The sequence below is a fragment of the Gymnoscopelus braueri genome, assembly GCF_963280865.1.
Source record: "Gymnoscopelus braueri genome assembly, chromosome: 19".
NCBI classification, from domain to species: domain Eukaryota; kingdom Metazoa; phylum Chordata; class Actinopteri; order Myctophiformes; family Myctophidae; genus Gymnoscopelus; species Gymnoscopelus braueri.
Window position 1 is genome coordinate 24,045,914 of NC_137621.1, and position 24,655 is coordinate 24,070,568.

Sequence of the window (24,655 nt, forward strand, 5' to 3'; positions counted from 1 at the left end):
ATAGCAAAAAAGGTTTTTAAGACAAATTTCAAGACATTTGTAGAATCGGCCTCAGGTTAAGTTTTTATTGTGGGGCATGCACTTGTACCCATTTGAATGCGTAGGCAGGTGAGCCGTGGGGCTAATAGGATGAGCTGAATGGACAGATGGGAGTGTGAACCGCAGAATGGGTGTTAACCCCCAGCCAGCGGTGCCCGAGGGGTCAAAGGTCAAGATCTCATTACAATTACTGTTAGCTCTGCTGTCAGCTCTCACAGTCACAGGCAGCACATGCAAAGTCCATTGACTTCCTCTGGTTTCCTGTCTGTATCTGCATGTTTTGTTGTTGTTGTTTATAATGTGGTTGTGGATTAGTGTGTGTGACGTACAAATGCTCATTAATACACTGATAACTTGACTGTAGCTACTGTGTGGCCTTTTCAGCAAAATAATCAAATTGATTCTATCAGTGTGTGTGCCACAAATACGGCCTTATTCCCCCATATTGGAGGCATTACTGGGAAACTAAGGGATGATCATGAAAAGTATGGGGGGATTAAGCGGTTGAATGACTTAAGCTAGAGGCTAGTAACATGTCATTATGGAGTGTGGGTGGCTAAACACATCTCAATAATCAGACAAACTCAATTCTGTGTAAATAATGCCTTTAATACAGGTTCAGCCACTAGGCCTTTGTGCACAGCTTAAAGTTATATTTCTTTGGTTGTTGGGGTGTTTTTTATCGCCTCAGGTTTTATCTTTGCATCCATTTACTTTCTCTTTTTCCCGTAAACGCACTTGCTAGTCCAGAATCACAGAATCGTAGTCTTGGCAGGTAAAAAAAGTGGCCATAAAAGCAGTCTGTGGAGCATCGTGACCCATGGCCAATCATGTGGAGCCATGCTGTTGAAAGCTTTTTACTGTAGCAGATTAATGTTCTCCAACTCAACTGCTCCATTACGCTACCTCTCCCCTGTTCTGTTCATGTCTGTTCCCTCTTCTAAAATGAACCTCACTTTTTGTACCGACGCTCCCTACAGCTTCTACTGTAGCTGTCGATCATGCCTGTCACAGGACTACGAGAAAGAGAGAAGGGAAGGATGGACAAATGGCAAGGGAATTAACCACTTAAACACTATAAATACTTTGTCATACGACAAAAAGTCAAAATTGCTGCTTGTAGATCTTCTATGTTTGCTCTTTTTGAACAATTTAATAAATAAAATACACATTTTGAAAACTTTTGTGTGTTTGCCCAAAATAGTCCTGAATCTCAGCATTAATGTGGTTAAAGAAAGGAGGGAAAGGAAGTGGAAAGAAAGGGTGGTGGGAGGGGAGTTTTGAGGGATGGAGAGGCAGACTGATGAAACATTTTGAATGTATTAAGGAGTTGAGCTACTTGAGTCAAATGATCAAAACAAAGTGAGGAAAGCGCTGAGTAAGGCCAGCACTGTGTCTGAAACAGTCGCTCACCTGAGGAATATGGGCCCCTGCCTGCAGACACGGCCCAATATCCTCTGGAATGTGGAGCAAAAACACACACACACACACACACACACACACACACACACACACACACCCCTCTTTCGAGACTGGCCTGTGAACTCTGAAGAAGGAATTCCATCCCTGTGCATAATGTTCAGGCCCTGGACAAGTTCAGTGGCTTGGTGCCTCATGGAAAGCCTCTACCATATTTGTCTGTGTTTTTAAGCTTCTCGAACCCAAACATTTCTGTCATACTGAGGTAATTTGGTGTCTACTGTGTGTGTATGTGTTTATGTGCGTAGGTGAGTGGGTGGTAACAGTAAAAAGACTCAATAAATCAACGGGAGACATGCTTTTCCATATTTATATTACCGATGGACTTGTTTTGGGGCTGACTTAATATAATTGGAGCCTTTCTGCTATTAGGCGTGTTTTATATTTTCAACAGTCTTCGTCTCTCCTCTGCTCAGCTGTAATTATGTAATCGCGTTGGCCGGTGGCTTACTTTGTGACAGTCAAAACAGCAGAACCGCAGAGAACCTATGCAGTATAATTGACCGCCTGTGTGTGTGTGTTTTTTGTGTGTGTGAGAGAGAGTACATATGCTAACTGGTGTTCAGGATCCCTTGTTTTTACGGTGACGTGACTTAGGACCACGGTGGGATGGATGTTTAGACTAGTCTGTCTCTGCATTTATGTGACTCTGTCTCTATCTCTCTCTGTAGTTTCTATCCCTCCCTCCCACCTTCTCTCTCTCTCTCTCGCTCTCATCCACACTTTGAACAGACAGAGCTGTCACATATTTGAAGAGGTACAGATGCTGCTCCGTTCTCCAGGAGGTGGGGGTTGAGCTGTAGCAGGACATGAGAAAAGCCTGATTTATATTTATACTGCACATAGTTCCATGCCGGTGTTGCGCACCAGGAAATCGCTGATCTACAAGCTCAGCACACATCGCGGAGTGACATGTTGTGAGCTTGTAGATCGGCTATTTTCTGTTGCGCGACACCGGTGCGCAACCAAGTGTAAATCAGGCAAAGGAGAGACAGACTGGGCTCCGAGCCCAGATGAACTCTGTCACTGTTCTCGTCTATTCATTCGCTGCCACTTTGCCCTTTAGTAGCTCAATCTCTCTCTCCCTCTCCCTCTTTCTCTCTCTCTGTCTCTCTCTCGCTCTCTCTCTCTCCGAAGATGTTCATCCCCCCATCTTTGTCAGTATCACTCTGTCTAGGTTTCACCCTATCACACTGACCTTCTCTCTTTTATATCATATAATTTACTTCTGCAGCTGTCGCTCTAGTCCTTGACGGATCTTTCTGTTCCTCTTCTTGCCCCCCCCCTTTGGCATTGGGAGCTCGATTTATGTCACTGGGGGGGTCACAGCAGAGAGACATGGGAGGGGGGGCTTTGAGCTGATGATGTGAGCATGTCCTTACTTGGATAAAACCACCAGACTCTCTCAGACTCCATGGTGAACCTGGTTACATTATGTGATGTCTAGACTGGCTGTAGAACGACACTGGCCCCGTGTGTTTGTCGAGGGCCATTACAATGACAGCATCCTTCTTTTCCTTCATTTTAGCAGCCATCAGAGAGAGACTGCTGGACTTAACCAAAAAGTGATGATCTCGCCTGTTTGGAACTACCGTAGTTCTGCAATTCGTTTTCTTGCCTTTGCTTGACTAAAGAGTTTATATATTATTATTATTTTACTTGTGTTCTTCAACCGGTTTAGTTTTGTCCTTTTGAGAGTCCTTACTCACCCAGATGACATCCTGAAGGAAACTCCCTTGAGGCAGCTGCGTCTCCCTCAGTAGGAGGCCAGCGCATTCTTGGCTCAAACGCTTTCTAAGCAGTGAAAAACATGCATAAGCATGCAGACTTACTTACTTACTTCTCTGTCTGCCATGAAAAATAATGTGTCATTCCAAACAGAGGCTTACGCAATCATACATACACAGCAGGAATCAGCAGGTTTACACAGTCACACACACAGCAGAATCTGCGTGTTTAATTTAGCCAGAGTGTAAAAATGGACCCGTAAGGTCCATTTCTGCTGTGCACAGTGAGCCCAGTACCTAAGCCATAGTTGGACAGGAAATCAAACGGTCGGCTCTTTGGGTTAAGCCTGCTTTATACTTAACATAACATACTTACTGTAGCACCAGTGTCACGCCCCAAAGATTTTCCAAGTTCACAACACGTTGTGAACTGCAATTTCCGGTGCGTGACACGATGTGCTTCCCAGTATAAATCAGGCATTAGACCTACAGTTGACTTTTAATTCTGGAACGTCTGTCTCTGTCTTCCCTCTCTTTTCCATCTCATTCTCTTTTCTTTTTGCATTCATCTTTTTTTTTTTTGCTATCTGTAGGAGACTTCCTAAGGAAACTGCCACTCTCCGGCACAATTTCTTAACGTCCGCTCATCCGATCACTCTGCTGTCGCTGATAAGCATTAAGGCCATTAAGTTTGAATACTTCCTCTTTTTTTTACATGAGTGTGGTGACTAGTGTGTATATATGTGGATCTAGGGGGAAGCTGTGTATTGCGCATAGCATGACTTGCCTAAAATGTGTGTGTGTGTGTGTGTGTGTGACACAGTGGCTGTCAGAGAGAGAGAGTCAGTGAGAGCTTTAGTATGACATGGAAAGCTGTAGACTCAGGCATGTGGAGGCACATATTCCGCACCAAAACCTGCATACCGGAGGAGGCAAGTGGGCCAATTTTCACGTTATGTTTAGTGTGTGTGTGGGGGGGGGGTGCGTAGTTGAAGAGTTAGGGGCTGGGAATGTGATGGGAGCATGGACTTGTGTGTGTTGTGATATTTTGGGAGTGCCGGAGAGGAAGGGGTTTCCCCGGTGAGGGTGGATAAGGCTGGGTGCCTGTCCTCTGTGAACTGTGAGGTGAGAGGAAACACATAGAGGCATCTTCAGCCTGCCTGTCTGTGACCTTCAGAGCACGTTATCGTGGGCTTCATCCCTGAGGCTTCTTTCATTCACCCATCTTAGTTCTTCAGGTGTTTTTTTGTGTCTTCATGACTCCAGCTCCAGTTCGTGAGCAGTTTAAACTGCTCTAAACAAACATTTTCTCTTAACCGTACAGTTATCACAGTAAGACTGTGAATACTTCGTCAAGCAACCATTTCGGCCAACAAAAAGGATTTTCAAGTTGCGTCAGCGCTTTGTCAGTTGAAAATACGTAATTTTTGATAGCCAACGCGTTCTTTGAAAAAGTATAAATTAGTCTTAAGTGAAGACTGCGTTGTTACTGTCAAATAGCTATAAAGTGTGATTTACACATTGGTGTTTCAAGGCAGGATGTTGTGCTCACTGTGAAAAAGTGGTTTATTATAATGATCACCACGAGCACATTGTTCTCACAGACAAACTGGAAACATCACTTGCCATATCAGCATAATTAAATTCAAAGCACTCTATTGAATGGCAATTATGCCGTAAAATTCTGCTCTGCATTGTTGCCTCAAGCTGAGTGTTGAACCAACGACAACACAAGAAATGACATCAGTCATTTCACAGAAGAGGAAGTGAAGGGAAGAGCAATTTCCTGTCACCAGTTTTTTTTAGGGTCTTTTCCTGTCACCAGTGTGGCATCACCATCCTGCTGGGTTCTAGGGGTGTGTGTGGGGGTGCGCTCAATTACAGAATGTGTGTATACTTACTGTAATGTACGTGCCTGTCTGTGATACTGAGGTGTTATGTCCGCTTTGCATTTAGACCATCTGCCTCTCAGTAGATATTGGCTTTTTATAACTGACCTGCTGACACACAACCAGAACATGGCCTGTCTGAATACCACATTATCCCCCCCACAGGACAGGTCCGATACCACCTGGGTACAGAAGGACTTTGCCAGAGTTAGAATCCAGGTAAGCATTTTGACCACCCACACACTGCTACTTATCTGTAAGCTCCTTGCTAAGCAAATACGATTCATCCAGCCTGTCCTCCTTGCTGCTGCATCTCTGTGTAGCTCGATACTGTCAACACAGCATGGGTTGCCACGGATGGCTTTCACAATAAGAGTCACGCATTTCATCCCCTCTGGATAGGCTTAATGGTATTTGCAAGAAATGCAGTGTCATTTGGGTACAAGTTTATTTTATGTGCCACATTTGTTCTGCGTGTCCTCTGGAAAATGCTCTCAGTAATAATCACAAGCTGGTTGACGTGGACCTTTTTTCTGAGCTTGGACTGCATTGCAGCAGACATGAGATATGTTTGTGAAACATAGGTTGTCTGAGAGCTTGAAAATAATATACCACTTTACTTTGTTCATTCGGAAGGAGAGTTGAGTCATGGGTCATGACCTCTGTGGTTTTTATTTTTTCAAGGTATCTTTTATTAGTTTTTCAGATATTTCAACACTCCTTCCCCCCACCCCAGGGCCTCACTCCCACTACTGCACCACCATCAAACCATGAATAGTTGTTCAAAAACCACGCCGATTCTATATGCATACAATACAAACCCCACACTTATCCCTGCATCTCAGACCAACAAGACAAAGAAGAAAAAAGGGGGGGGGGGGGTATTAACCACTTCCTATCAATCAATCCTATCCTCACTATTCTGTGGTAAAGTTTGCCAGAAATAGTTGATCTACAAGCTCTCTACAAAGAGATTTGGTTTAGAGGGATAAAAAAGACCAGACCAAGTACAGAGCTGACCCCCGGTCAACTAAGTATTAGTTTACTTAGTGTAAAGGGTTTAAATTGTTAAGGGTTTATTGGTAGCATCCATCTTTTCTACATGAGTCAGAAAAGGCTCCTTGATATCGTACTGTACCATTTGAGGTCACAACCTCTTGTAGAAAAGCAGCAGTGGCTGGAGATCAAGTCTGAGAGCCAGAAGGTCCCTGGTTCAATCCCTATCTGTATGTTGTAGTGTCCTTGAGCAAGACACTGAACCCGTCCATGAGGAGGTTGCTGCCTCGTATGATTGTCTCCCTCATCAGTATGTGAATGTGCACCGCCTTACATGTAGTAAATGCATAACATTGTTACAGCATTGCGATGCATGTGAATTTGTGAATTTGAAGTACGTTAGATTGGTCAGAACAGTCCAGTTAAAGGTGGGGCCGAACTTTTTCCTTCCACAGAGACATGGTTTCTGTGTAATAGTGTGTAATACCATGTAATGCTAATACTGAGTGTGAGATGGAGAGAGGTGTATATAAACATAAACCAGTTCAGTGGCCCTGTGGTTAGAGTGTCTGCCCTGAGACTGGGTGGTTGGGGTTCAATCCCCGGCCGAGTCATATCAAAGACCATACAAATTCTACCCAATTCCTCCCTGCTTGGCACGTAGTATCAAGGGTTGGATTGGGCGTAAATCCATCAATCTGCCTCATGCTACGGAAACAGGAGATAGGCTCTGGCTCTGGAACCGTTGGTTCCCAAGGCTACTTACTACTTTTACTTCTATATAAACAGAAGGGAAATGAGCGATTAAAGGCAAGCGGAGGCATGGGACGGAATAACTTTAAGCCTGAGTTTTACTTGCACAGTGCACACCAGTATCGTGCATCGACAATAACAGATCTACAAGCTCACAACGTGTCGCGATATGACCCATTGTGAGCAAACAAGCATAAGGCTTTGGGGTGAGAGATACCGTAGCTTTAAGCTGGATGCTGGAGCAGAAACTAGAAGAGCAGGAAACCGCTGGCTCGGCCACAGCAGCGGATGAATCCTCAGGGCCTCCCTGCGATGTTGACACTTAGGGAGGTGGCATTCTATCCCCCCCACCCCCCATTAGTTTCCCCTTACCCTTACCCTTACATAGCCTCTCAATCCAAGCAGTTGTGAGAGAGAAGGGAAGTGACACAGGATTGCATGTTGAGGCAAGACCCCACTCAGACTTAACCATCAAACCTTATACTGTACTTAGTTAACCGAATTCCAAAGGGCTCATCTTTACCAGAAGTAGCCGATCTTCAAGCTCACGACGCATTGCAAAGCAACGCATTGTTAGTTAATTGTCATACAAATGATTGCGATTTAATTGTGTTTTTGGCATTCCATTTTGCCTTAAAATTTGACTTTTAGGCTTCGTAAACAAAGATAATTGCACAGGGCAGATATGACAAATAACTTGAATATACAAAGAACTGACTGACATTTAACAATTTTGTACTTTCAAATAAAATAAATAGTGGACATAGCCGATCTACAAGCTCACACCATGACATGTGTGCGTGTAGATCTGCTGTTTCCACTATTCCTTTATGTTTGAAAATGTTGGAACATTTTTCAACATGGAAACGATTTTGGCGAGTATGACAATTATGCAAAATAAATGTGATACCTCAAATATTTGCGATTATGTATTCATTGTGACAGGCCTACGCATTGTGAGCTTGTAAAACGTCTATTTTCACAAAATGTTAGCCCCTCAATAGGGATGCTAGGGTTCAAGTGGTTAATGGGAACACAGATCTATCTGTCACGTAATGTGACAATACAATTCATTCTCTTCTGTTTCTCCCTCCCTCTCTCTGTCTCCCTCTCGCTGTCTCTCTCTCTCTGTCTCTCTCTCTCTGCCCCTATCTCTCTCTCTGTTTTGTGTGTGGGCTTTCTGGGGTGCAGATTTGGTTGGGAGAGAGTGAGCATGAGAGAGAGACGGAGGCAGACGGAGAGAGAGAGAGAAACTGAGAGAGAGTATGCTCTTCCTCCTTCCTGCCTTGCTTCAGTTCCAGTTCACTTCAGCTGCAGTCAGAGCTCAGAGGACAGACAGGGAGAGAGGACAGAGAGAATGATGAGGAGGAGAAAGAGATGAACTAGATAGGGGGGCCCCTGCAGAGAGAGTAGGCGATGAAAAGGCGAAGAGATTGGGAGATACAGAAATAATTCTGAGAAAGAGAGATTCTTTATTCACTCTGTCTGCAGTCCACAGGGCTCCAGCCCTGCTGTTACAGCAACAAGATATGTGCCTAACTTTCTACGTTAGGGGCGTGTGTGAGATTTGATGGAGTGAGGTAGCGTGTTGTTTGCCATGGTATGAAGATGGGTAGGATTTCCGAGCGGAGGGCAGGGTGAGGCTGAGATGGAGAAGGACAAGAGAAAGTTCAACTTGACTCGTTTGCTAACTCTGTACCTGTTTAGGAAGCAGCAGGGCAAAGCTTTCGCTAGCAGCACCGCTAACAATAGCGACCTCAACACCACAGCAACAACAGCAACAACAACAACAACAGACAGCTATACTGATGATACTGACTCCACATCTCCCAACAGGATCCACTGGACGGTAAAGTGATGCACAGTGTTGCACAGGGCGAATAAGGCTGGTAGCTTGATGAACCATTCACTATGCTGCAAAGAAGAGCAGCATAGTGAATGATGCAGATGTTTTACATTTCTTGAGTGAAAAAGGGTAGACTTTGGTCTCTCTTTAGCCCTGCAAAATGAATGTCGGCAGATATCCCTGCATTATAGGCTTTCCTGTATTTTTATAATGTATACTGTATGTGACTAACCTTGTAGTACAGTACATTGAGTATTTACTGGTATTATTTGTGCTGCAGGAAACGTGCACTTTGTGCATGTTCTGGTTTCCTGTTGTCAATCAACTCCTTGGATCTAATAGCCTTGTTGGCTGTTGAAGTCGTGTGGTTTATGGTAGAATGCTTGTTACAGCTTTATTTGCCGTGGTTTAGGTTGAACAGATGTCTGGCCTGTTAGTAGATCCCCATAATAATTACGCCCATTGTAGTTTTATATTTGAAGAGAGGATTAGGCTAGGGGGACCACTCTCTCCTGGATAATGGCCACTAATTATGAAATAAATCCTTGTTAATCACAGATTTAATGACATGTTTGAAAAATGGCAGTCCCAGCCTCCCTGTGTAATTTTGAATAAGCCTCACTGGGTGAAGGTACTGTAGCGTATTTATGTGCTGAGAGCTAATATATCCTCACTGTCGGATTGAAACCTTGTATCTCCATATTTATTTATTATTTTATAGATCAATGTACTGTGGGTATTACAACACTCACAGTCGCAACCCAATGTGTTGTGAGCTTGTAGGTTTCCTATTTTTTTTTAAATGTCTGAAACTATCCACCTATAATGAAAACAAGGCCCAGAATAGGGATGCCAGGTTGAAAGTAATTAACCAATTAAAAGTATTAGAGCTTGTGACTAAATCTCATAACTCTATTAGACCCATTGGAGCGGGTTGTTCTTTCTCATTAAAAGAAGATTTTGGACATAAAAGGTTTCCACCCGACAGCAGTGATGATATGGTGTGCTCAAGGGATTGTGAGGATAATTGAAACGGTGTCTATTTGCACTCGGGTGAGAATAGTCACACCGCAGCTATTTGGCTATTTACACCCAGCAGCAGCAGCCCCCCCCCCCCAGCTCCACAAAAAAACTAACATGATAGTTCATGAAAAATGCGGACCATGTCGATGCACTAAAAGGTTTGGCATTAAAAACAACGCAGGCGTGCCGACAGAAGCAAGCTTGAGCCTCGCAAGGCTCGCCCGAGGGAAGCGCTAGCCGAGTGAGCGCCCAGGCCAAGCGCCATCCAGGTTGCATACCAATAGGGTTGGAATCGGTTCTAATCTATTTCATAATAGCACATAGTACTTGACAATGGGGGTTACGTGGACCGTGTTGAGGTTGACATGGTTCGCATCTAGGAATCGTCTCTGTCAGGTGTAAACCTTGTATGTCCTAAAACATTAAGTTTCCGGTACTGTTGTAAAACAAGCATACAACGAGCATACATCGCAGTTCGTTGTTAGCTTGTAGGTCGGCAATTTGCGCTACTTTTGCGCGACACTGTCATGCGACATAGTATGAAATAGGGCATTAATTTATGAAGAAAAAAATAGATTAAATATGGAGATACAAGGTTTTTGTCCGACTGTGACAAAATGTATCTTTGATTCAGAAAAGTCGGCATAACGTAAAATGCCAGTATGTTTTCTCTTACAATTTGAGATGGGTGAGCTAAAGGTTAATGCTGTGTAGCAGATCACGATTCCGTTTTTGTACGTACAGTAAACATAGGCTACACATACAGTTTGTGTGCCCGGGTGCAAATAGCATTGTTGGACAGGACACCTGGGTGCTTGTCTCTGCCATGCTATACACCCGGGTGCTAACATTGTTGGCGACTACTATGACACACCTGGGTGATGATAATAGCATCTGCCTAATTGAAAAGAGAAAGGAAGCTAATCTTCAGAGATAGACTTGTTAATTGTCATGCATTGTTTTTGTATTATGAGTTGAGTTGAGTTAAAAGTCAGCGGATATTGGGTGTGACTCTGGTGTAGTTGTCACAGCTCCACCCTGTCAGAAGCCAGCAGTGGTAGTAAAAGAAAAGAAAGAAGAAAACCTTGTACAATGTATGTGCATTTCAGGTTACCTTTCAGGTAAAAACAAAACAAAAAGCCCTACTATGTTATTACTGTTACAGTGTGTGTGTGTGTGTGTGTATGTTTGTAACCATATAATACCCCAAAAGTATTGACAGTTTTGCAGGAGTCAATGTGGGTCAAAATACAAGTATTAATAGTGTTTCCCGTCAGACCATTAAAAAAACACTTCCCCCAGCTGCCTCTCTCTCTCTCTCTCACACACACACACACACACACCCACACCCACACACACACACACACACACACACACACACACACACACACACACACACACACACACACACACACACACACACACCTCACTATATAGCATTCTTCCTCTGTCGGTGGACTTCTTTTCTGGTGCAGTTAGAGCAGGAGGCATCCTTGTGAAGGAAGTTCCGTTGTCACACTGAACAAACATCATTCTTGTAATAACATTTTTCTTCAATATCTTTCACAGCAGTTCTCAGAAACGCTTTACTTTGCGCTCCAATCGATGACTACTGGTCAATTGATTGATTCATTGACTAACTTATTAAATGCAGTAGCGGCCTTTACTATGTTTTATCCGTTTCAATTGAAACAGGCCTCCACCCTCAGGGTGGCCTCCGACAGACCGTCAATTTGGGGCATTGGGAGACACTTTATTGTGAAGGGGTGACCAGAAAAGGAGAGGTGTTGTTGCTGCTAAGTTGTTAATATAGTTAATATATGCCACAGACACTTTCAAACGAGAGGACGATGCAATGCACAAGCAAGACGTTAATCATAAAGGTGGACCGTGGACACATTTACATTGACGTTACCACTTCAACTGAAATGCTCTGAGGAAACTGTACAATGATGATCATTCATCACAAAGGCTTTAATCAACTTTCTCAAACAACCTGTGAGTAGCCTCTTTATTGCCTGAACAGGCCAGCTGAGCAACGTTACGAATATAAAGGATAGAGCATTGTATATCCCTCAGCTCAAAGCCTGTATCAACAGAATAATGTCATAGACAAGGGGATGTGCCGTGGTGATGATTATCTTCCATTATAAATGATAGAATTTAGCTTTAGAGTATTGCTTGTTGGAACGGCAGGCTCCGTCACAGACTCGCAGAGTCAGACCTTCCGGGAATCTCCGGCGGTGATGTGTTTTGGTGTATTACTGGACGCGTGCACTCGTCTCTTTGGAATACCAAAACGCTCAATATACGGGGGCGTATATTGAAATGGGCCTCCAGAATCATTAAGGCAGCCCCTAATTAAATGTCATTCTTCCCCACTCTCTCCTGCCAGGAGGACACGGACATTAAAGAAATCAACATCACCCATGTGGTCAAAGAAGGATCGGAGAAGGCCGACGCCTCCCAGTTCGAACTGCTCAAAGTCCTGGGACAGGGCTCCTTTGGCAAGGTAACACACACACACACACACACACACACACACACACACACACACACACACACACACACACACACACACACTCTGCCAACAACTACTCGGCACAGTCTGTTTTGACTGAGTTCCATGTAGGTGCTAACAAAATCTCCTATCGGAACAGAGATTCCCAAGTAATGGGAAATATTCTACTGATAATATGCATTTGACTAATGGCAGCCATATCTAACTGCCTGGAAAATAAAGATAAATACACACCACTCCTCCCCTCTATGTGGACACAGACTGGATAGAGATTACTGATATAAAATGTGATCATGGCCAGTGCTCTTGTGGTGGGTTGTCCATTTTCACTTGGCTCACCTTTTTTGTCCCGTTAGCACTAGCTGTACCCATGATTCCACTGCTGCGTGTCAAACTTGGGAACCCATCAAGTACGCGGCAGATAAACATTAACGCTTACCGCCTCTGTCTTAAGACGAGAGACCTCTGTCTCTTCTCTCCATGCCTCACGTGTGTGTGTGTGTGTGTGTGTGTGTGTGTGTGTGTGTGTGTGTGTGTGTGTGTGTGTGTGTGTGTGTGTGTGTGTGTGTGTGTGTGTGTGTGTGTGTGTGTGTGTGTGTGTGTGTGTGTGTGTGTGTGTGTGTGTGTGTGTGTGTGTGTGTGTGTGTGTGTGTGTGTGTGTGCGTGCGTGCGTGCGTGCGTGCGTGCGTGCGTGCGCACGTGCGTGTTGTAGGTGTTCCTGGTGCGAAAGGTGACCCCTCCTGATGACAACCAGCTCTATGCCATGAAGGTGCTGAAGAAGGCCACACTTAAAGGTACGCTACCCTGTGGCACACCTGTTGGTTGGTTGGTTGCCTCACTGGCTAGAGATGACCCCTGGCTACAGACTGTCCATCTGGTGTCCTTGTGCATGAAGCTGAATGCCTTCCAGTAGTGGAACAACTAGTGTCACTATGACAGGAAAGTACATGTACAGTACAGTACAGTGGTGTGACATGGCGAAAATAGCCAATATACAAGCCTGCGCTTGTGCATCGCAATGCGTTTTTGTTCTACTACTTTTGCTATTTTCTGAAGATGTACATTTCTGAAAATGTTGAAAGAGGTTAAAGTTCGACTGATCCAACACTTTCGCATTCTTGCCTTTGTGATGTTTAACCAAATTGGCGAAGCACCCAGTTTCAGTTGAGAGGGCGTCTTCCTCTTCCTGTGTGTGTGTGTGTGTGTGTGTGTGTGTGTGTGTGTGTGTGTGTGTGTGTGTGTACAGTAAAAGAGACCTAGATGTGGTCTGGCTGTTTCAGTGCGGCAGTCAGTGCGGCAGGCTGGCCAATGCCCGCGTTCCCATTCTGCTTACAGGTGCTGCGGTCTCCCTGGGAGGCTTTGATTCTGTAATAAACACCATGGGAACAGATTTGTTCACACAGTCATCAAGTTGAAAGGATGTGATTGGCATTATTTGCACAGTTGCATCGATTATCTCCACATCATTACCGACTACACAGATAAATTGATATACAGCGTGATTTATTTTTATTTTTTACAAGTGTTAGATAGCTCTATATTAGAGTGTTTGTTCCGTAACATGGGTATCTTCTTCTCTCCTGCTCTTTAGTAAACAGAAAATACAGTACATTCTCAGGTCGGGATACCAATTTCATCAGGAGATAGAACTCATACAGGATAAACAAGTGAAATTGAAAGTGATGAAACAAAAGGACAAAATTGGAAATGGACAACTGTAACATTTAGGCTGATAAATGGGTTCTCTGATTGGATGAAATTGGTTATCCACCTGAAAATGTATTTGACTAAAAAAGTTGGAGAGACAGGAAGACCTGTTACTGAACAAGCAATCATAGAGCTTAAAGTTGTACAATGCAGAATCCCAAATAACGATTTTTAGCAACCTCTGCTGGTCACTACCGTCACTGCATACAATTTCCGTAATCCTCGATTACCCAGAATTCCATTCGTTTTCACCGGAAGCCGGAAGCGTTTCAAAAAGCGATCTTTTAATTGTTTTATACTATCTACGGATCGTTTCTCTTAGCCAGTGGAGCATTAGTTACCATGAGCTGTGCTTTCTTTTTCTGTTCTTTTTCGATCTTCCAATCCTACATTATCTTAACATCAGCGTGAGGTTCCTTTTTGTTATAGCGCGGTAGTTCCTGGCCAAACAGGAAACCGTTGCGGTAGTTCCTGGGGACGTCGGCCACGACGTCATGACGTTGGCCAGGAACGTCATTTCCCCGGGAAAGTCCCCCCAGTCCACTTTCAATAGAAAATATATAAATAAAAGGCTTCCGGGGGTGAAATTCACGGAGTGGGTGTTGTGAAACTTTTGCCACTCGCAAAAGATATACAATTTAACTTTAGTTTTGTTGAAAACGTTACCTAGTATTACTTTAAACATTTGAACAAAAAAAAACTTTTGTTTTAACCAAAAAATATCCCTTGCAGTACAGTAAGTGCTGGATTCATTACACTTGAATCAGTGCAGTGTGCACTGTGCAGACAACATTTGTTCTCTGTTAGTTGCAACAGGTTGGATATGACATGCCAAACATTTTTCTCTGCCTTTTGAATTTTAGCGAAAGTCCCTTTTCCTGAGTTGCAGTGAGATTGAACGGAATGGGCAATCTGATGGACATACAGTATATATGCCCTTAGGCCAGAGTTTGTTGTCTATTTTGATTGACTTTATTTCAGAGAGGTCAGAATAGAGAGACGGGGAAACCAATAAAACCAATATAATTAAGTTTGAAATTGAGGAAACCAAGGGCAAAGAGAAAAGAGAGTCAAGACGGTGGATGGATTCAAAGCCAGGTCCTCGTGCTCACTAGAAGCGTTTTGGTCTGCACTGGCTGTACCTCCAGGCATCGGTTGTCATACAGGCCAGAGTTGTCATACAGTACACACACAAACAGTACACACTATGGACAGAAACTGACAGATTTTCCCTCTATACAGTGAGAGACCGATTGAGGACCAAGATGGAGAGGGACATCCTGGCGGATGTCAATCACCCATTCGTTGTCAAACTGCACTACGGTGAGTCAGCCTGGCCCTGAAGCATCATGCTTGATTTATCCTTAACCCATTAAGACCGGGGAAAAGCATCCGTGTCATTTTAGATTTCTTTGGCTATTCAAAAATAGCAGATTTACAAGCTCATAGCGCGGCACCGAGTGCCGCGCTATGAGCTTGTAGATCTGCTTTTTTTTGTTTTTGTGAGGATTTGTGCAAATCTTTGAATATATATATATTTTGAACTATCAAATGTCTCAACAAATGTCTTAATTTTTCTGGAATGCTATTGCTGCTATATCAGTGGTGCAAAATATGTTGTTCCAGGGACCCCCCCCCCTCCCCCCAAATTTTTTTTTTATTTTTGAATATCCAAAGTATAAAATAATGGTTAAAGTGGTTACACAAATAGATGCGTTCCCGGTTTTAATGGGTTCATTGCGCTTGGACAATAGCAGTAGCAATCTACAAGCTCACCACGAGTTGTTTTGCGCCACGTTGTGAGCTTGTAGATCAGCTTTTTTTCGCCACGCAACGCCAGCACACAGCTACTGTAAGGACAAATCTGGCTTTACACCTCTGTGCTCTCAACCTCCCAACACCAGTAGAAGCTACTGTGTTGTTATTATCTGTGATACCACCGCTCTACCACCCCTAGGTGCTGCATACCACTCCCTATTTAGATTTCTTACTGGGGAAATCTATGAGTGCTGGCCATCTCTTGAAAGGAGAGACCACCATCTATATTTATTCATCTACATGTACAGGGGTGCACATAACTGGTGCGCAGGTGCGCATGCGCACCCAAAATAAATAATGCGCACCACATCAGACGACGCGAGGCGCTTTTGCGTACCAACAGCCGGGACAGGAATTTCCAAGCTTTTATTTTTTAGCAAAACTAAAAAATAAAAGCCTGGAGACGCATGCTGTGATTGTGTGAGCCTCGCATCCTGACACACAGACAGGCTGCGACTCGCAGCTCGCTGCACGCAGCGGCTGTTAGAGGCACTCGTCACCGATGATGAACGCACCGTAATGGTGCAAAATATGCCGTGAACGTCCCAATTTGGCGGATAAAAGCAGCGCAGCACAGGGCACCAACGTTGGGGGGTTCACCAAACGGCGTGAGAGAAAAAAAATCGGCGAAAATCGGCGGAATTTGGAAGCAGAGCGTCCTTTTTTCTCGCGCAGCCACTCCCCCCCCCCCCCCCCCCCCCCCCGTTGACAAAACTGTCCCGGTGGGCACCGTGCTGAACCACCCCCCCCCCCCCCCCCGCCGACCATTTATTTGGTGCGCACCAAGTCACATCTCCAGGTGCTCTTCTGAGTACTAGACCTAAAAAATTATGTGCACCCCTGTACATGTATAAAGCCCTCCCACACGCAAACGTGTGTTTCCCCTCCAGTCTCAGTAGACACGCCCCCTGTCCCTAGTCATGCAGTAGTCCGTGGTGGAAAATAATATTCGCCGCTGGCATTGCCTAGGGGGGGCGATAATGTATTCTGTGCCTATCGGTACATAACTCAGGCTCAGGCGAACTTCGCAGCGTTCAGCACGGCAACTCTGGTGCTTCTCGTGGCTCAAGTTCGCTTGAGACTGCGCCCCTCCGGTCCAAAACTATACTTTATCGGCGAATAAAAGTTGTCCGGGTAATAGGGTATTGGAAAAAGTTGTGGCGTCAACGGGAGTCGAACCCGGGAGGTGTGGGTTGGGAGTCTAGTGATCAACGAGGCAAGCCACTGAGCACGGTGCTGAGACCGGGTTTTCGAGCTGTATTAGTATGTGACAACGCCCACCGTTCCCACCTCTTCTAATGTAGAGCGAAAGAACTACTGAGACTGGAGGGGAAACGCACGTTCGCCTCCCACACCGATTAACCTCCTGCTGTGTCTCACTTCTCTTTTTGTCTTAAATAAACCCAAGGTCGGTTACCCATACACAATATTTCCTCATAATTGGGTAAAAGTATTTTTGCTTTTGCTGTTTTGCCCATCAAACTAGGGCCGTGCGAAATGGACAAAACCTAATTTCACAATATTTTTTCTTTTACCAAAAACCTCTATTTGTCATCTGAGATGATATTGTAGGGATGTCTTTTGGTCTTCTGACAAAATATTCATCATTAAAGCCTAAAATGAAATAAATAAGTGGATAAAGTAAAATAATAGAATTTTTGCAAAACACATTTTCTGATATTACTCCTACAGATTTTGTCCAAACATCACGCCAATCGGTACACATGATCTCTATAGTCATGTGATCAAGACGGATCTGGGTGATTTTTCATATTCCATCCTGATTGGCTAAGATTGGCTTCCAAAGTTTGCAGGAGTGGCCCGTTTTGAGCAAAATGCCTCAAATCATGAACGCTGTGCCGTGAAACATTGCTGGCCCACAATAAGCTACCAGTACCTGCCCTGGCAGAGACCTGTGCTCCGAGCACATTGTTTTAGTTATAATTGCTTTTATATTTAATTTGTATTACTACTGGTATTTTCTTTTGTTGGACTGCATTTTTTGTTATCTCAGCACCATTGTGAATGGGGGCTCATTCTTTGAGAGAGAGAAAAAAAGGTTGAATGAATGACTTTGATCTCTGTTTTGTTTTGTTTGTGAATGTGTTTTTTTTTTTGTGTGTCTAGCTTTCCAGACAGAGGGGAAACTCTACCTTATCCTGGATTTCCTTCGAGGTGGAGATCTCTTCACCAGGCTGTCTAAGGAGGTGGGTCACTTTTGTTTTTGATGATGAGGTATAGTTTGTCATTTTAACTAAGGAACGTAAAGAGAATCAAGAGTGATTATATTTGTCACTTATACAGGTACAAGCAGCAAAATGTTTGATGGACATGTTCCGCAGAGACTGTGCTATCAACAATACTATATAACAAGATAATAATAAAAATAAGTAATAATTCTGGATGAGATGGAAATAAATTTAAGTGCAGGTAACCGCAGTATTAGACTCTTTAAACAGGTAGGGTATCTTTTAGAAGCAGTGTCAAAATGTGCAAGAACAGAAGGCATTATATCTTTACCGGCAGTGTCAATTGTGCACAGATACTTTGAGAAATATAATTTTGAGCAGCTGCTCAGGATTACAGTTGTTTTATTTTGTTTTTTATAGAAGATCAGCATAGTAAAATAAAGATCTAATCATATGGATCTTGGGATCTACATGGGAATGGCATGGCTCCAATGTGGATCTGGGACCTCATGTAGCCAGCCTTTGACGTCAGTCATCTGTGATGTCCGTCTATAATTAGTCTCGCGTAGCCAGACAACTATTCCACAATCTCCGAATCCAATATAGAGTCTGGAACTACACATCCCGAAAGCCGAGAAAGGAAGCTTTTTGGATTTCCATTTCTGATAAGCAGCAAGTTACTGTATATAGGCTTTGACTATTTTGATTTATATTAGGACAAATTTGCCCCACTGTAAAGATGAAACGGAAACGGGGAAGAGGCTTTGTCCCCGGAAAACTTTAAGAGCTTCCGTGCTCCAGACTGTATGACGGAAGCATTTTGACATTGTGGGCGGCAGTCTGGCTCGCGAGACTTGTCGTCTATGATGTGTCTATAACTTATGACTCCAAATTTCTGCAAGGTTTCAGCCCGATCAGAACCCCTTTGATGATATTATACATAACATAATACGATTAAAAATCTCCGGACACACAGACACAGCCACACTGTAAAAAATAGTCTGCATACTTTTTATTCCAGTAGCTCCCATTATTGTTGTTTATTGCAGATCGACATTTGGATTCTTCGGGATATAGTTGCTTATTTTGTCTCAGTATTTAATCTCTCTTCTATGTATATATCTGTATCCCAGGTGATGTTCACAGAGGAGGATGTGAAGTTTTATTTAGCAGAGCTGTTATTAGGACTGGACTTTCTCCATGGACTGGGCATTATCTACAGAGACCTCAAACCTGAAAAGTGAGTGAAAGCATACACTGTTGCACACACGCACACACACACACACACACACACACACACACATGTTTGTAATTACATACTTTAACCCTAATTTAGACTTGAGGCCGATTCTACAAATGTCTTCTAAATCCTAACAGTTTTCTGAAAAACGTATGTTGCTCTATCAGTGGTTCTCAAACTTTTTCATGTCAAGGACCCCCAAAATTATATGTATTTGGCCGCAGACCCCCCATCTCAAAATTATTTTGTTCCCGGTACCCCCAGAAGCAAATATTTGAGTTAAAACTGTTCGCTTTAAAAAATATATAATAGTCAAAGATTTGCACAAATTTGCGTTCGGGTTTCAAACCCACCACCTGTGGGGGGTTCCTATGGGCTGGGGGCGGCACTTGTCAGCGGGGAGTGTTGGGTGGGAGGAGTAGGACGAAGGCCCTACGTCCTCCCGGTGGTGGCTCCTCACTGGCAGGTGAGTCAGTAGGTTACATTTGGCCCTCACACGTTTAGTACAAGCAGGCACACACTTAGTGACTCATGGCCCACATACACGTGGCTTGTATCCAAGGTGTGATATTACATGTGTGTTACATCAGCAGGTTCATAACACCACCTTAAACCCACTAACCCGTTTTAGACCTCACAGCCTTCAGTGAGCTTCTCTCTCTGCATTTATTTATTTGATGAATACATTTACAATGGATGGCAAAGGGAATAGAAATATGAAATATGCATGTTGCTGGCATTATGAAAAGAAAACACCATCCCTGCTGGAGTGCACTCAGAAAAAAGCTTTAATGTGCCGTGTTTTATTCAGAGTAATCTTATATCTGGTGCATTAACTGAGTACATGAATAAATCGGTTGGCAGAACTTTTTTCTTTTTTCCACCCTTTTTTTTTTCTCTGTTCCCTAATTCACTGCTTGGAACTGGTCCATTTATTCTTTTTTTTTATGTTGAAGTAAAACATGGTCATCATGGTCTAAGAAAATTACTTATGTAATCGCACATTTTCTTGTTTTATTTATTTCTTTTTTTTTACCCAATAAATAGCATCTGTGTCATTTTAGATTTTAGCGTTGGCTATTTAAAAATAGCAGATATACAAGCTCATAGCACACTCCATGCCACGCTGTGAGCTTGTACATCGGCTATTTTTGAACATTTTAGAAAAACCTTGAAAGAACTACTGGTTTGGAAGGCATTTGTAGAATTGGCCTCAGGTCTTAATGGGTTAATACAGTTTATAGAAGATATGCTAACAGTTTACAATAACCCAATAACGCATACAGCCCACCCTACAGCCAATCCACACCCATCCACACAGACATAATATATAGACCAGTGGTTCTCAAACATTTTCTGATCATGGACCCTCAGTTTGATACTTGGCCACGGACCCCCCTTTAGAAAATATTTTGTGTGAGTGACCCTCATAATAAATTATTTGACAAGATTCGTTTTTTAAATAGCAGATCGACAAGCCCACAACGTGGTGTGAACTTGTAAACAAATAACCTCCTGAAACACCCTCAAGGACCCCTTTGAGAACCACTGACATAGTTCCAATCCAATCCACTTAATTCATAGAGCACATTTAAAACAACAGCGTTGAACCAAAGTGCTGTACACTCGGTAAACAAATATAAAATACTTAAAGACAATGGACTAATAGACAATGTATACAATGAAAAGATTTGACAATTTTTTTTTACCAACAGATTGTTATTTATGTTTGTAAAGTTATGCCATGTTTGTGTTGTAGCATTCTGCTGGATGAGGAGGGACATATAAAACTCACAGGTAACTTCACTCTCTCTCTCACTCCTTTGATCTCACTCTCTCTTTCATTCTTTGTGTCTCTTGGACACACACACACACACACACACACACACAATCAATTTGTTGCGGCTCCTCCCTTGTTGACCTTCATCATTAGTCAGTGTTGACAGTCTTATCGTTCCCCGTCCAGATAGCTCTACAAGGGTTTGTATGTGTTCTTTTAGTTAATCATTACACCCCATTTTATCCTCCTTTATATCATTACCTCAGGGCCTGCCACAGGAATCAAAGTGACCTGAAAGATTTCAAAGAGACAATATGGAAAGTATGATATTGAGGTTCCAAAACATGAATGCTAGCAAAATGCTTGGCCATTAAGCAGCTAGCTGCACTGCTGCAGTGCCTTGCTCAAGGGCAACTTGGTAGTAGTAGAGAACATTACTTGTGCACCGCCCTCAAACAATATTTTCCTTCCAGTTGCAATAAATCAGGCCAGCAATCATCCTGTTGTCAATCCTGGTTTTATAACCTGTTAGCCTGATTTATATTTCGTCGTATGACAGTTGCAGGCTGAAAATATCCAATCTGCAAGCTCACAACACAACGCACTGTGAGCTTGTAGATCTGCTATTTGGGGCGCACAACCATTGTATGACTGAGTATAAACAGGGCCTCAGGCTACTGCCAACATGTTATTGTACCTATGATATACAAGTATGTGTAATGTATCTTTCAGACTTTGGCCTGTGCAAAGAAGCCATTGACCATGAGAAGAAAGCCTACTCTTTCTGTGGTACTGTGGAGTACATGGCACCAGAAGTCGTCAACAGACAGGGCCATAACCACAGCGCCGACTGGTGGTCATTTGGAGTACTGATGGTGAGGCACTAGGTCCAGTCTAATCTGAGTTCCCAGAAGTTTTCGCCTGCTCTGGCGAGGAACTTCTGGGCCAGAGCCCTGGTATTTGTGGGCGGGATGTAGCTTACGCTCAGAATCTGAGCGGACACGCCTCTTACCGGTCTGACTCGTCTAAAAAGTCCGACGAGAGGCAAACAGCAGTACACAACAATGGCGGCCGCAATTTCTCAAGGGGAATTGCTTCCCGTCGATCCTATTTAGATGTAGCACCCACTGCATGTGGATCCCGCCCCCTTTTCTTCATTGGCTGTTGATTTGAATCACAACGCAGTGGCCGCGCCCCTGCTGTCCAAGCTCCGACGCAATGCCTCCCAGACTAGGTCCAGTCATACAGACATTCAGATAACCGTACGAGTCGATAGGACCACATCATATTCTGAAATGCAAAGTCAATGCAATTATATGCTTTACAGAATTTGGTTTCCATTGCATGTTTGTATTGATTCATCGCCGTCATTCTGTTCTCTGTCCCAGTTTGAGATGTTAACAGGTTCACTGCCATTCCAAGGGAAGGACCGCAAAGAAACTATGAACATGATCCTGAAGTGAGTGACTCGTAAAAAGTGTGCTAGGTGCTATGGTTCAAGTGGTTCCATCAGGGGTAAATAATTAATAGATTCATTTAATTCCCAATTCTGTGTATGTTTGTATCCTCTGCAGGGCACGTCTGGGCATGCCTCAGTTCCTGAGCACTGAGGCCCAGTCTCTGCTCAGAGCTCTGTTCAAGAGGAACCCTGGCAACAGGCTGGGTTAGTAACGACTCAACATTCATTCGTATCATCATGTATTTGATGGCCACTTCAGCATTAAGGATTCTTTTCTTTGAATCTGACATCCCAGTGGATGGGACAGTGGCCATCAGTGTATAGTGCATAGTGTACAGCACAGTGCATATACTTATACAGTATGTGTGTATACAGTGCATTTTTATAGTGCATAGTGTATACAGTGCATATCGATATCGTCACAGTCGAGACATAAACCACGTATCTCCATATTTCAACTTTGAATGTTTTTTTAATTAAATGAATTATTAAATTAATACATCAAATGTATTTCTTATTTTATTGCACAAGAGTGGCATGAAAAAGTAGCAAAAATCTATGTGGATCTACAAGCTCACAACGCATTAGCATGCCATGTAGATCTGCTATTTTCACTATTTTCAATAGATTTTGAAAGTGGTTAAATGTGTGCGACATCAACATGCGTGGGTTTATTATCTATATTGAACCAATGAAAAGTACTAACAAGAGCTTTAAATAATAACTACATTAGCTCCATTGGAACACAGGTTATTTTTTCTATTTCCTGAAAAGTAAAAGGTTTCCACCTGACAGCGATGATATATAGTGTATTCAGTGGCAACAGAAGTGTTTGATGTTAAATAGAATGAAGGGGAAGTTCTTGCTGCTCATTATGATGCTGTTGGGTCTCCAGGGTCTGGAGCAGACGGTGCAGAAGAGATCAAACGACACACCTTCTTCTCCACCATCGACTGGAATGTGAGTGACCCGTATACGTTCATTTTTTACCGACTTTTACTACTTTCAGTCTTAAAGAGTACTACAGGCAAAGTGCATTCAAAGTTTGTTCCTGATTGGTCCAGCGCTTTACGAGATTAGCTCCAGACACACAGACATAGACCTAGACACTGTGGGTCACAGATGATTTTGCGGGGGTCCCCAGATGACAATTTAAGGAATTTTAAGACCTTTTTAATACCTAAAAAAAACCAAGAAAAGAAAAAAAGACCACTACTGCATCAAAATTAATCAGCTATACTATAAAAACTGGTCAAATATTTTCCAAATTGGCAATTTTTTTTAAAATCTACAAGCTAACAACTCCTCGCCTCAAACTAAATTGAATGCCTCAACTCCTACAATTCTAAGTGCTTATTGGGGTGGGGGGGGGTCCCCTTTTCAAATATGTTTATTTTGGGGGGTCGCGACCTAAAAAAGTTGAGAGCCACGCCATAAAAATCTTGAGTACTTCTTCGACCTGGCCTGGACACAATTATACTCAATGTACATAATGATTATGTTTTTAATTTGAATATTTCAACAGTCTTACATTCAACTTTCCTGTCTTCTTTGTTTACGGTATGTCTTTTATTTCAGAAACTTTTCAGGAGAGAGCTCCCTCCTCCGTTCAAACCAGCCGTGGCACGTCCAGATGACACCTTCTACTTTGACCCCGAGTTCACCTCGCGCACGCCAAAAGGTCAGAGGTTAAAGTAGCTGGGTTAACTCCTGATTTCTATATTGGGCTTGGTTCATCCAAAGTCAGTTCTGAACCCATCAAGACCCGAGTTCTACAAATGCCTTCTAAATCAGTAGTTCTCAAACTTTTTCGTAATTCAAAATTATCCAAATTTTTTCAAACGCTTAAAATGTTTAAAAAATTAAAAAATAGCAGATGTACAAGCTCGCAGCGTGGCACAAAGTGACCCGCTGTGAGCTTGTATATCTGCTATTTTTGAATAGCCAACGCAAAAAATCCAAAATGACATGGATGCTTTCCCGGTTTTAATGGGTTAACATAGGCTTTAGAAAAAGCAATACGTTTCCTTGTGCGTGCGTGCGCACTTGCCTGCGTGCATGCATGTGTGTGAACATGCATTCAAAATATCATCCAAATTATAGATTATGTTTCGCTGTGACTGTTAGTCATAGTGTGCCTTTGCCCGATTTCCAATGCCATTCCTTAGATAATGTGTCTTGATATTGTT

At 43.1% G+C, this 24,655-nt stretch overlaps 1 protein-coding gene across 6 annotated transcripts in view; it reads left to right on the forward strand.

Annotated features, from left to right (window-relative positions):
• The window catches only part of rps6ka1 (ribosomal protein S6 kinase a, polypeptide 1), a gene marked incomplete at its 5' end in the record, with an annotated part of 88,585 nt that overhangs the window by 55,284 nt on the left and 8,646 nt on the right, over positions 1–24,655 (forward strand). For 2 of the 6 annotated variants that reach the window (XM_080413298.1, XM_080413301.1), the window contains 12 exons: positions 5,300–5,353; positions 12,148–12,264; positions 12,986–13,067; positions 15,223–15,303; positions 17,926–18,005; positions 19,121–19,227; positions 20,987–21,024; positions 21,740–21,882; positions 22,396–22,466; positions 22,582–22,670; positions 23,362–23,426; positions 24,045–24,147. In XM_080413298.1, the coding sequence (XP_080269424.1) occupies positions 5,300–5,353; positions 12,148–12,264; positions 12,986–13,067; positions 15,223–15,303; positions 17,926–18,005; positions 19,121–19,227; positions 20,987–21,024; positions 21,740–21,882; positions 22,396–22,466; positions 22,582–22,670; positions 23,362–23,426; positions 24,045–24,147 (1,030 nt within the window). Of the gene's footprint in view, positions 1–4,103; positions 4,178–5,299; positions 5,354–8,225; positions 8,733–12,147; positions 12,265–12,985; positions 13,068–15,222; positions 15,304–17,925; positions 18,006–19,120; positions 19,228–20,986; positions 21,025–21,739; positions 21,883–22,395; positions 22,467–22,581; positions 22,671–23,361; positions 23,427–24,044; positions 24,148–24,655 lie in introns of those variants that run through there. The other 4 variants (XM_080413299.1, XM_080413303.1, XM_080413302.1 and 1 more) reach the window with 3 other exon arrangements.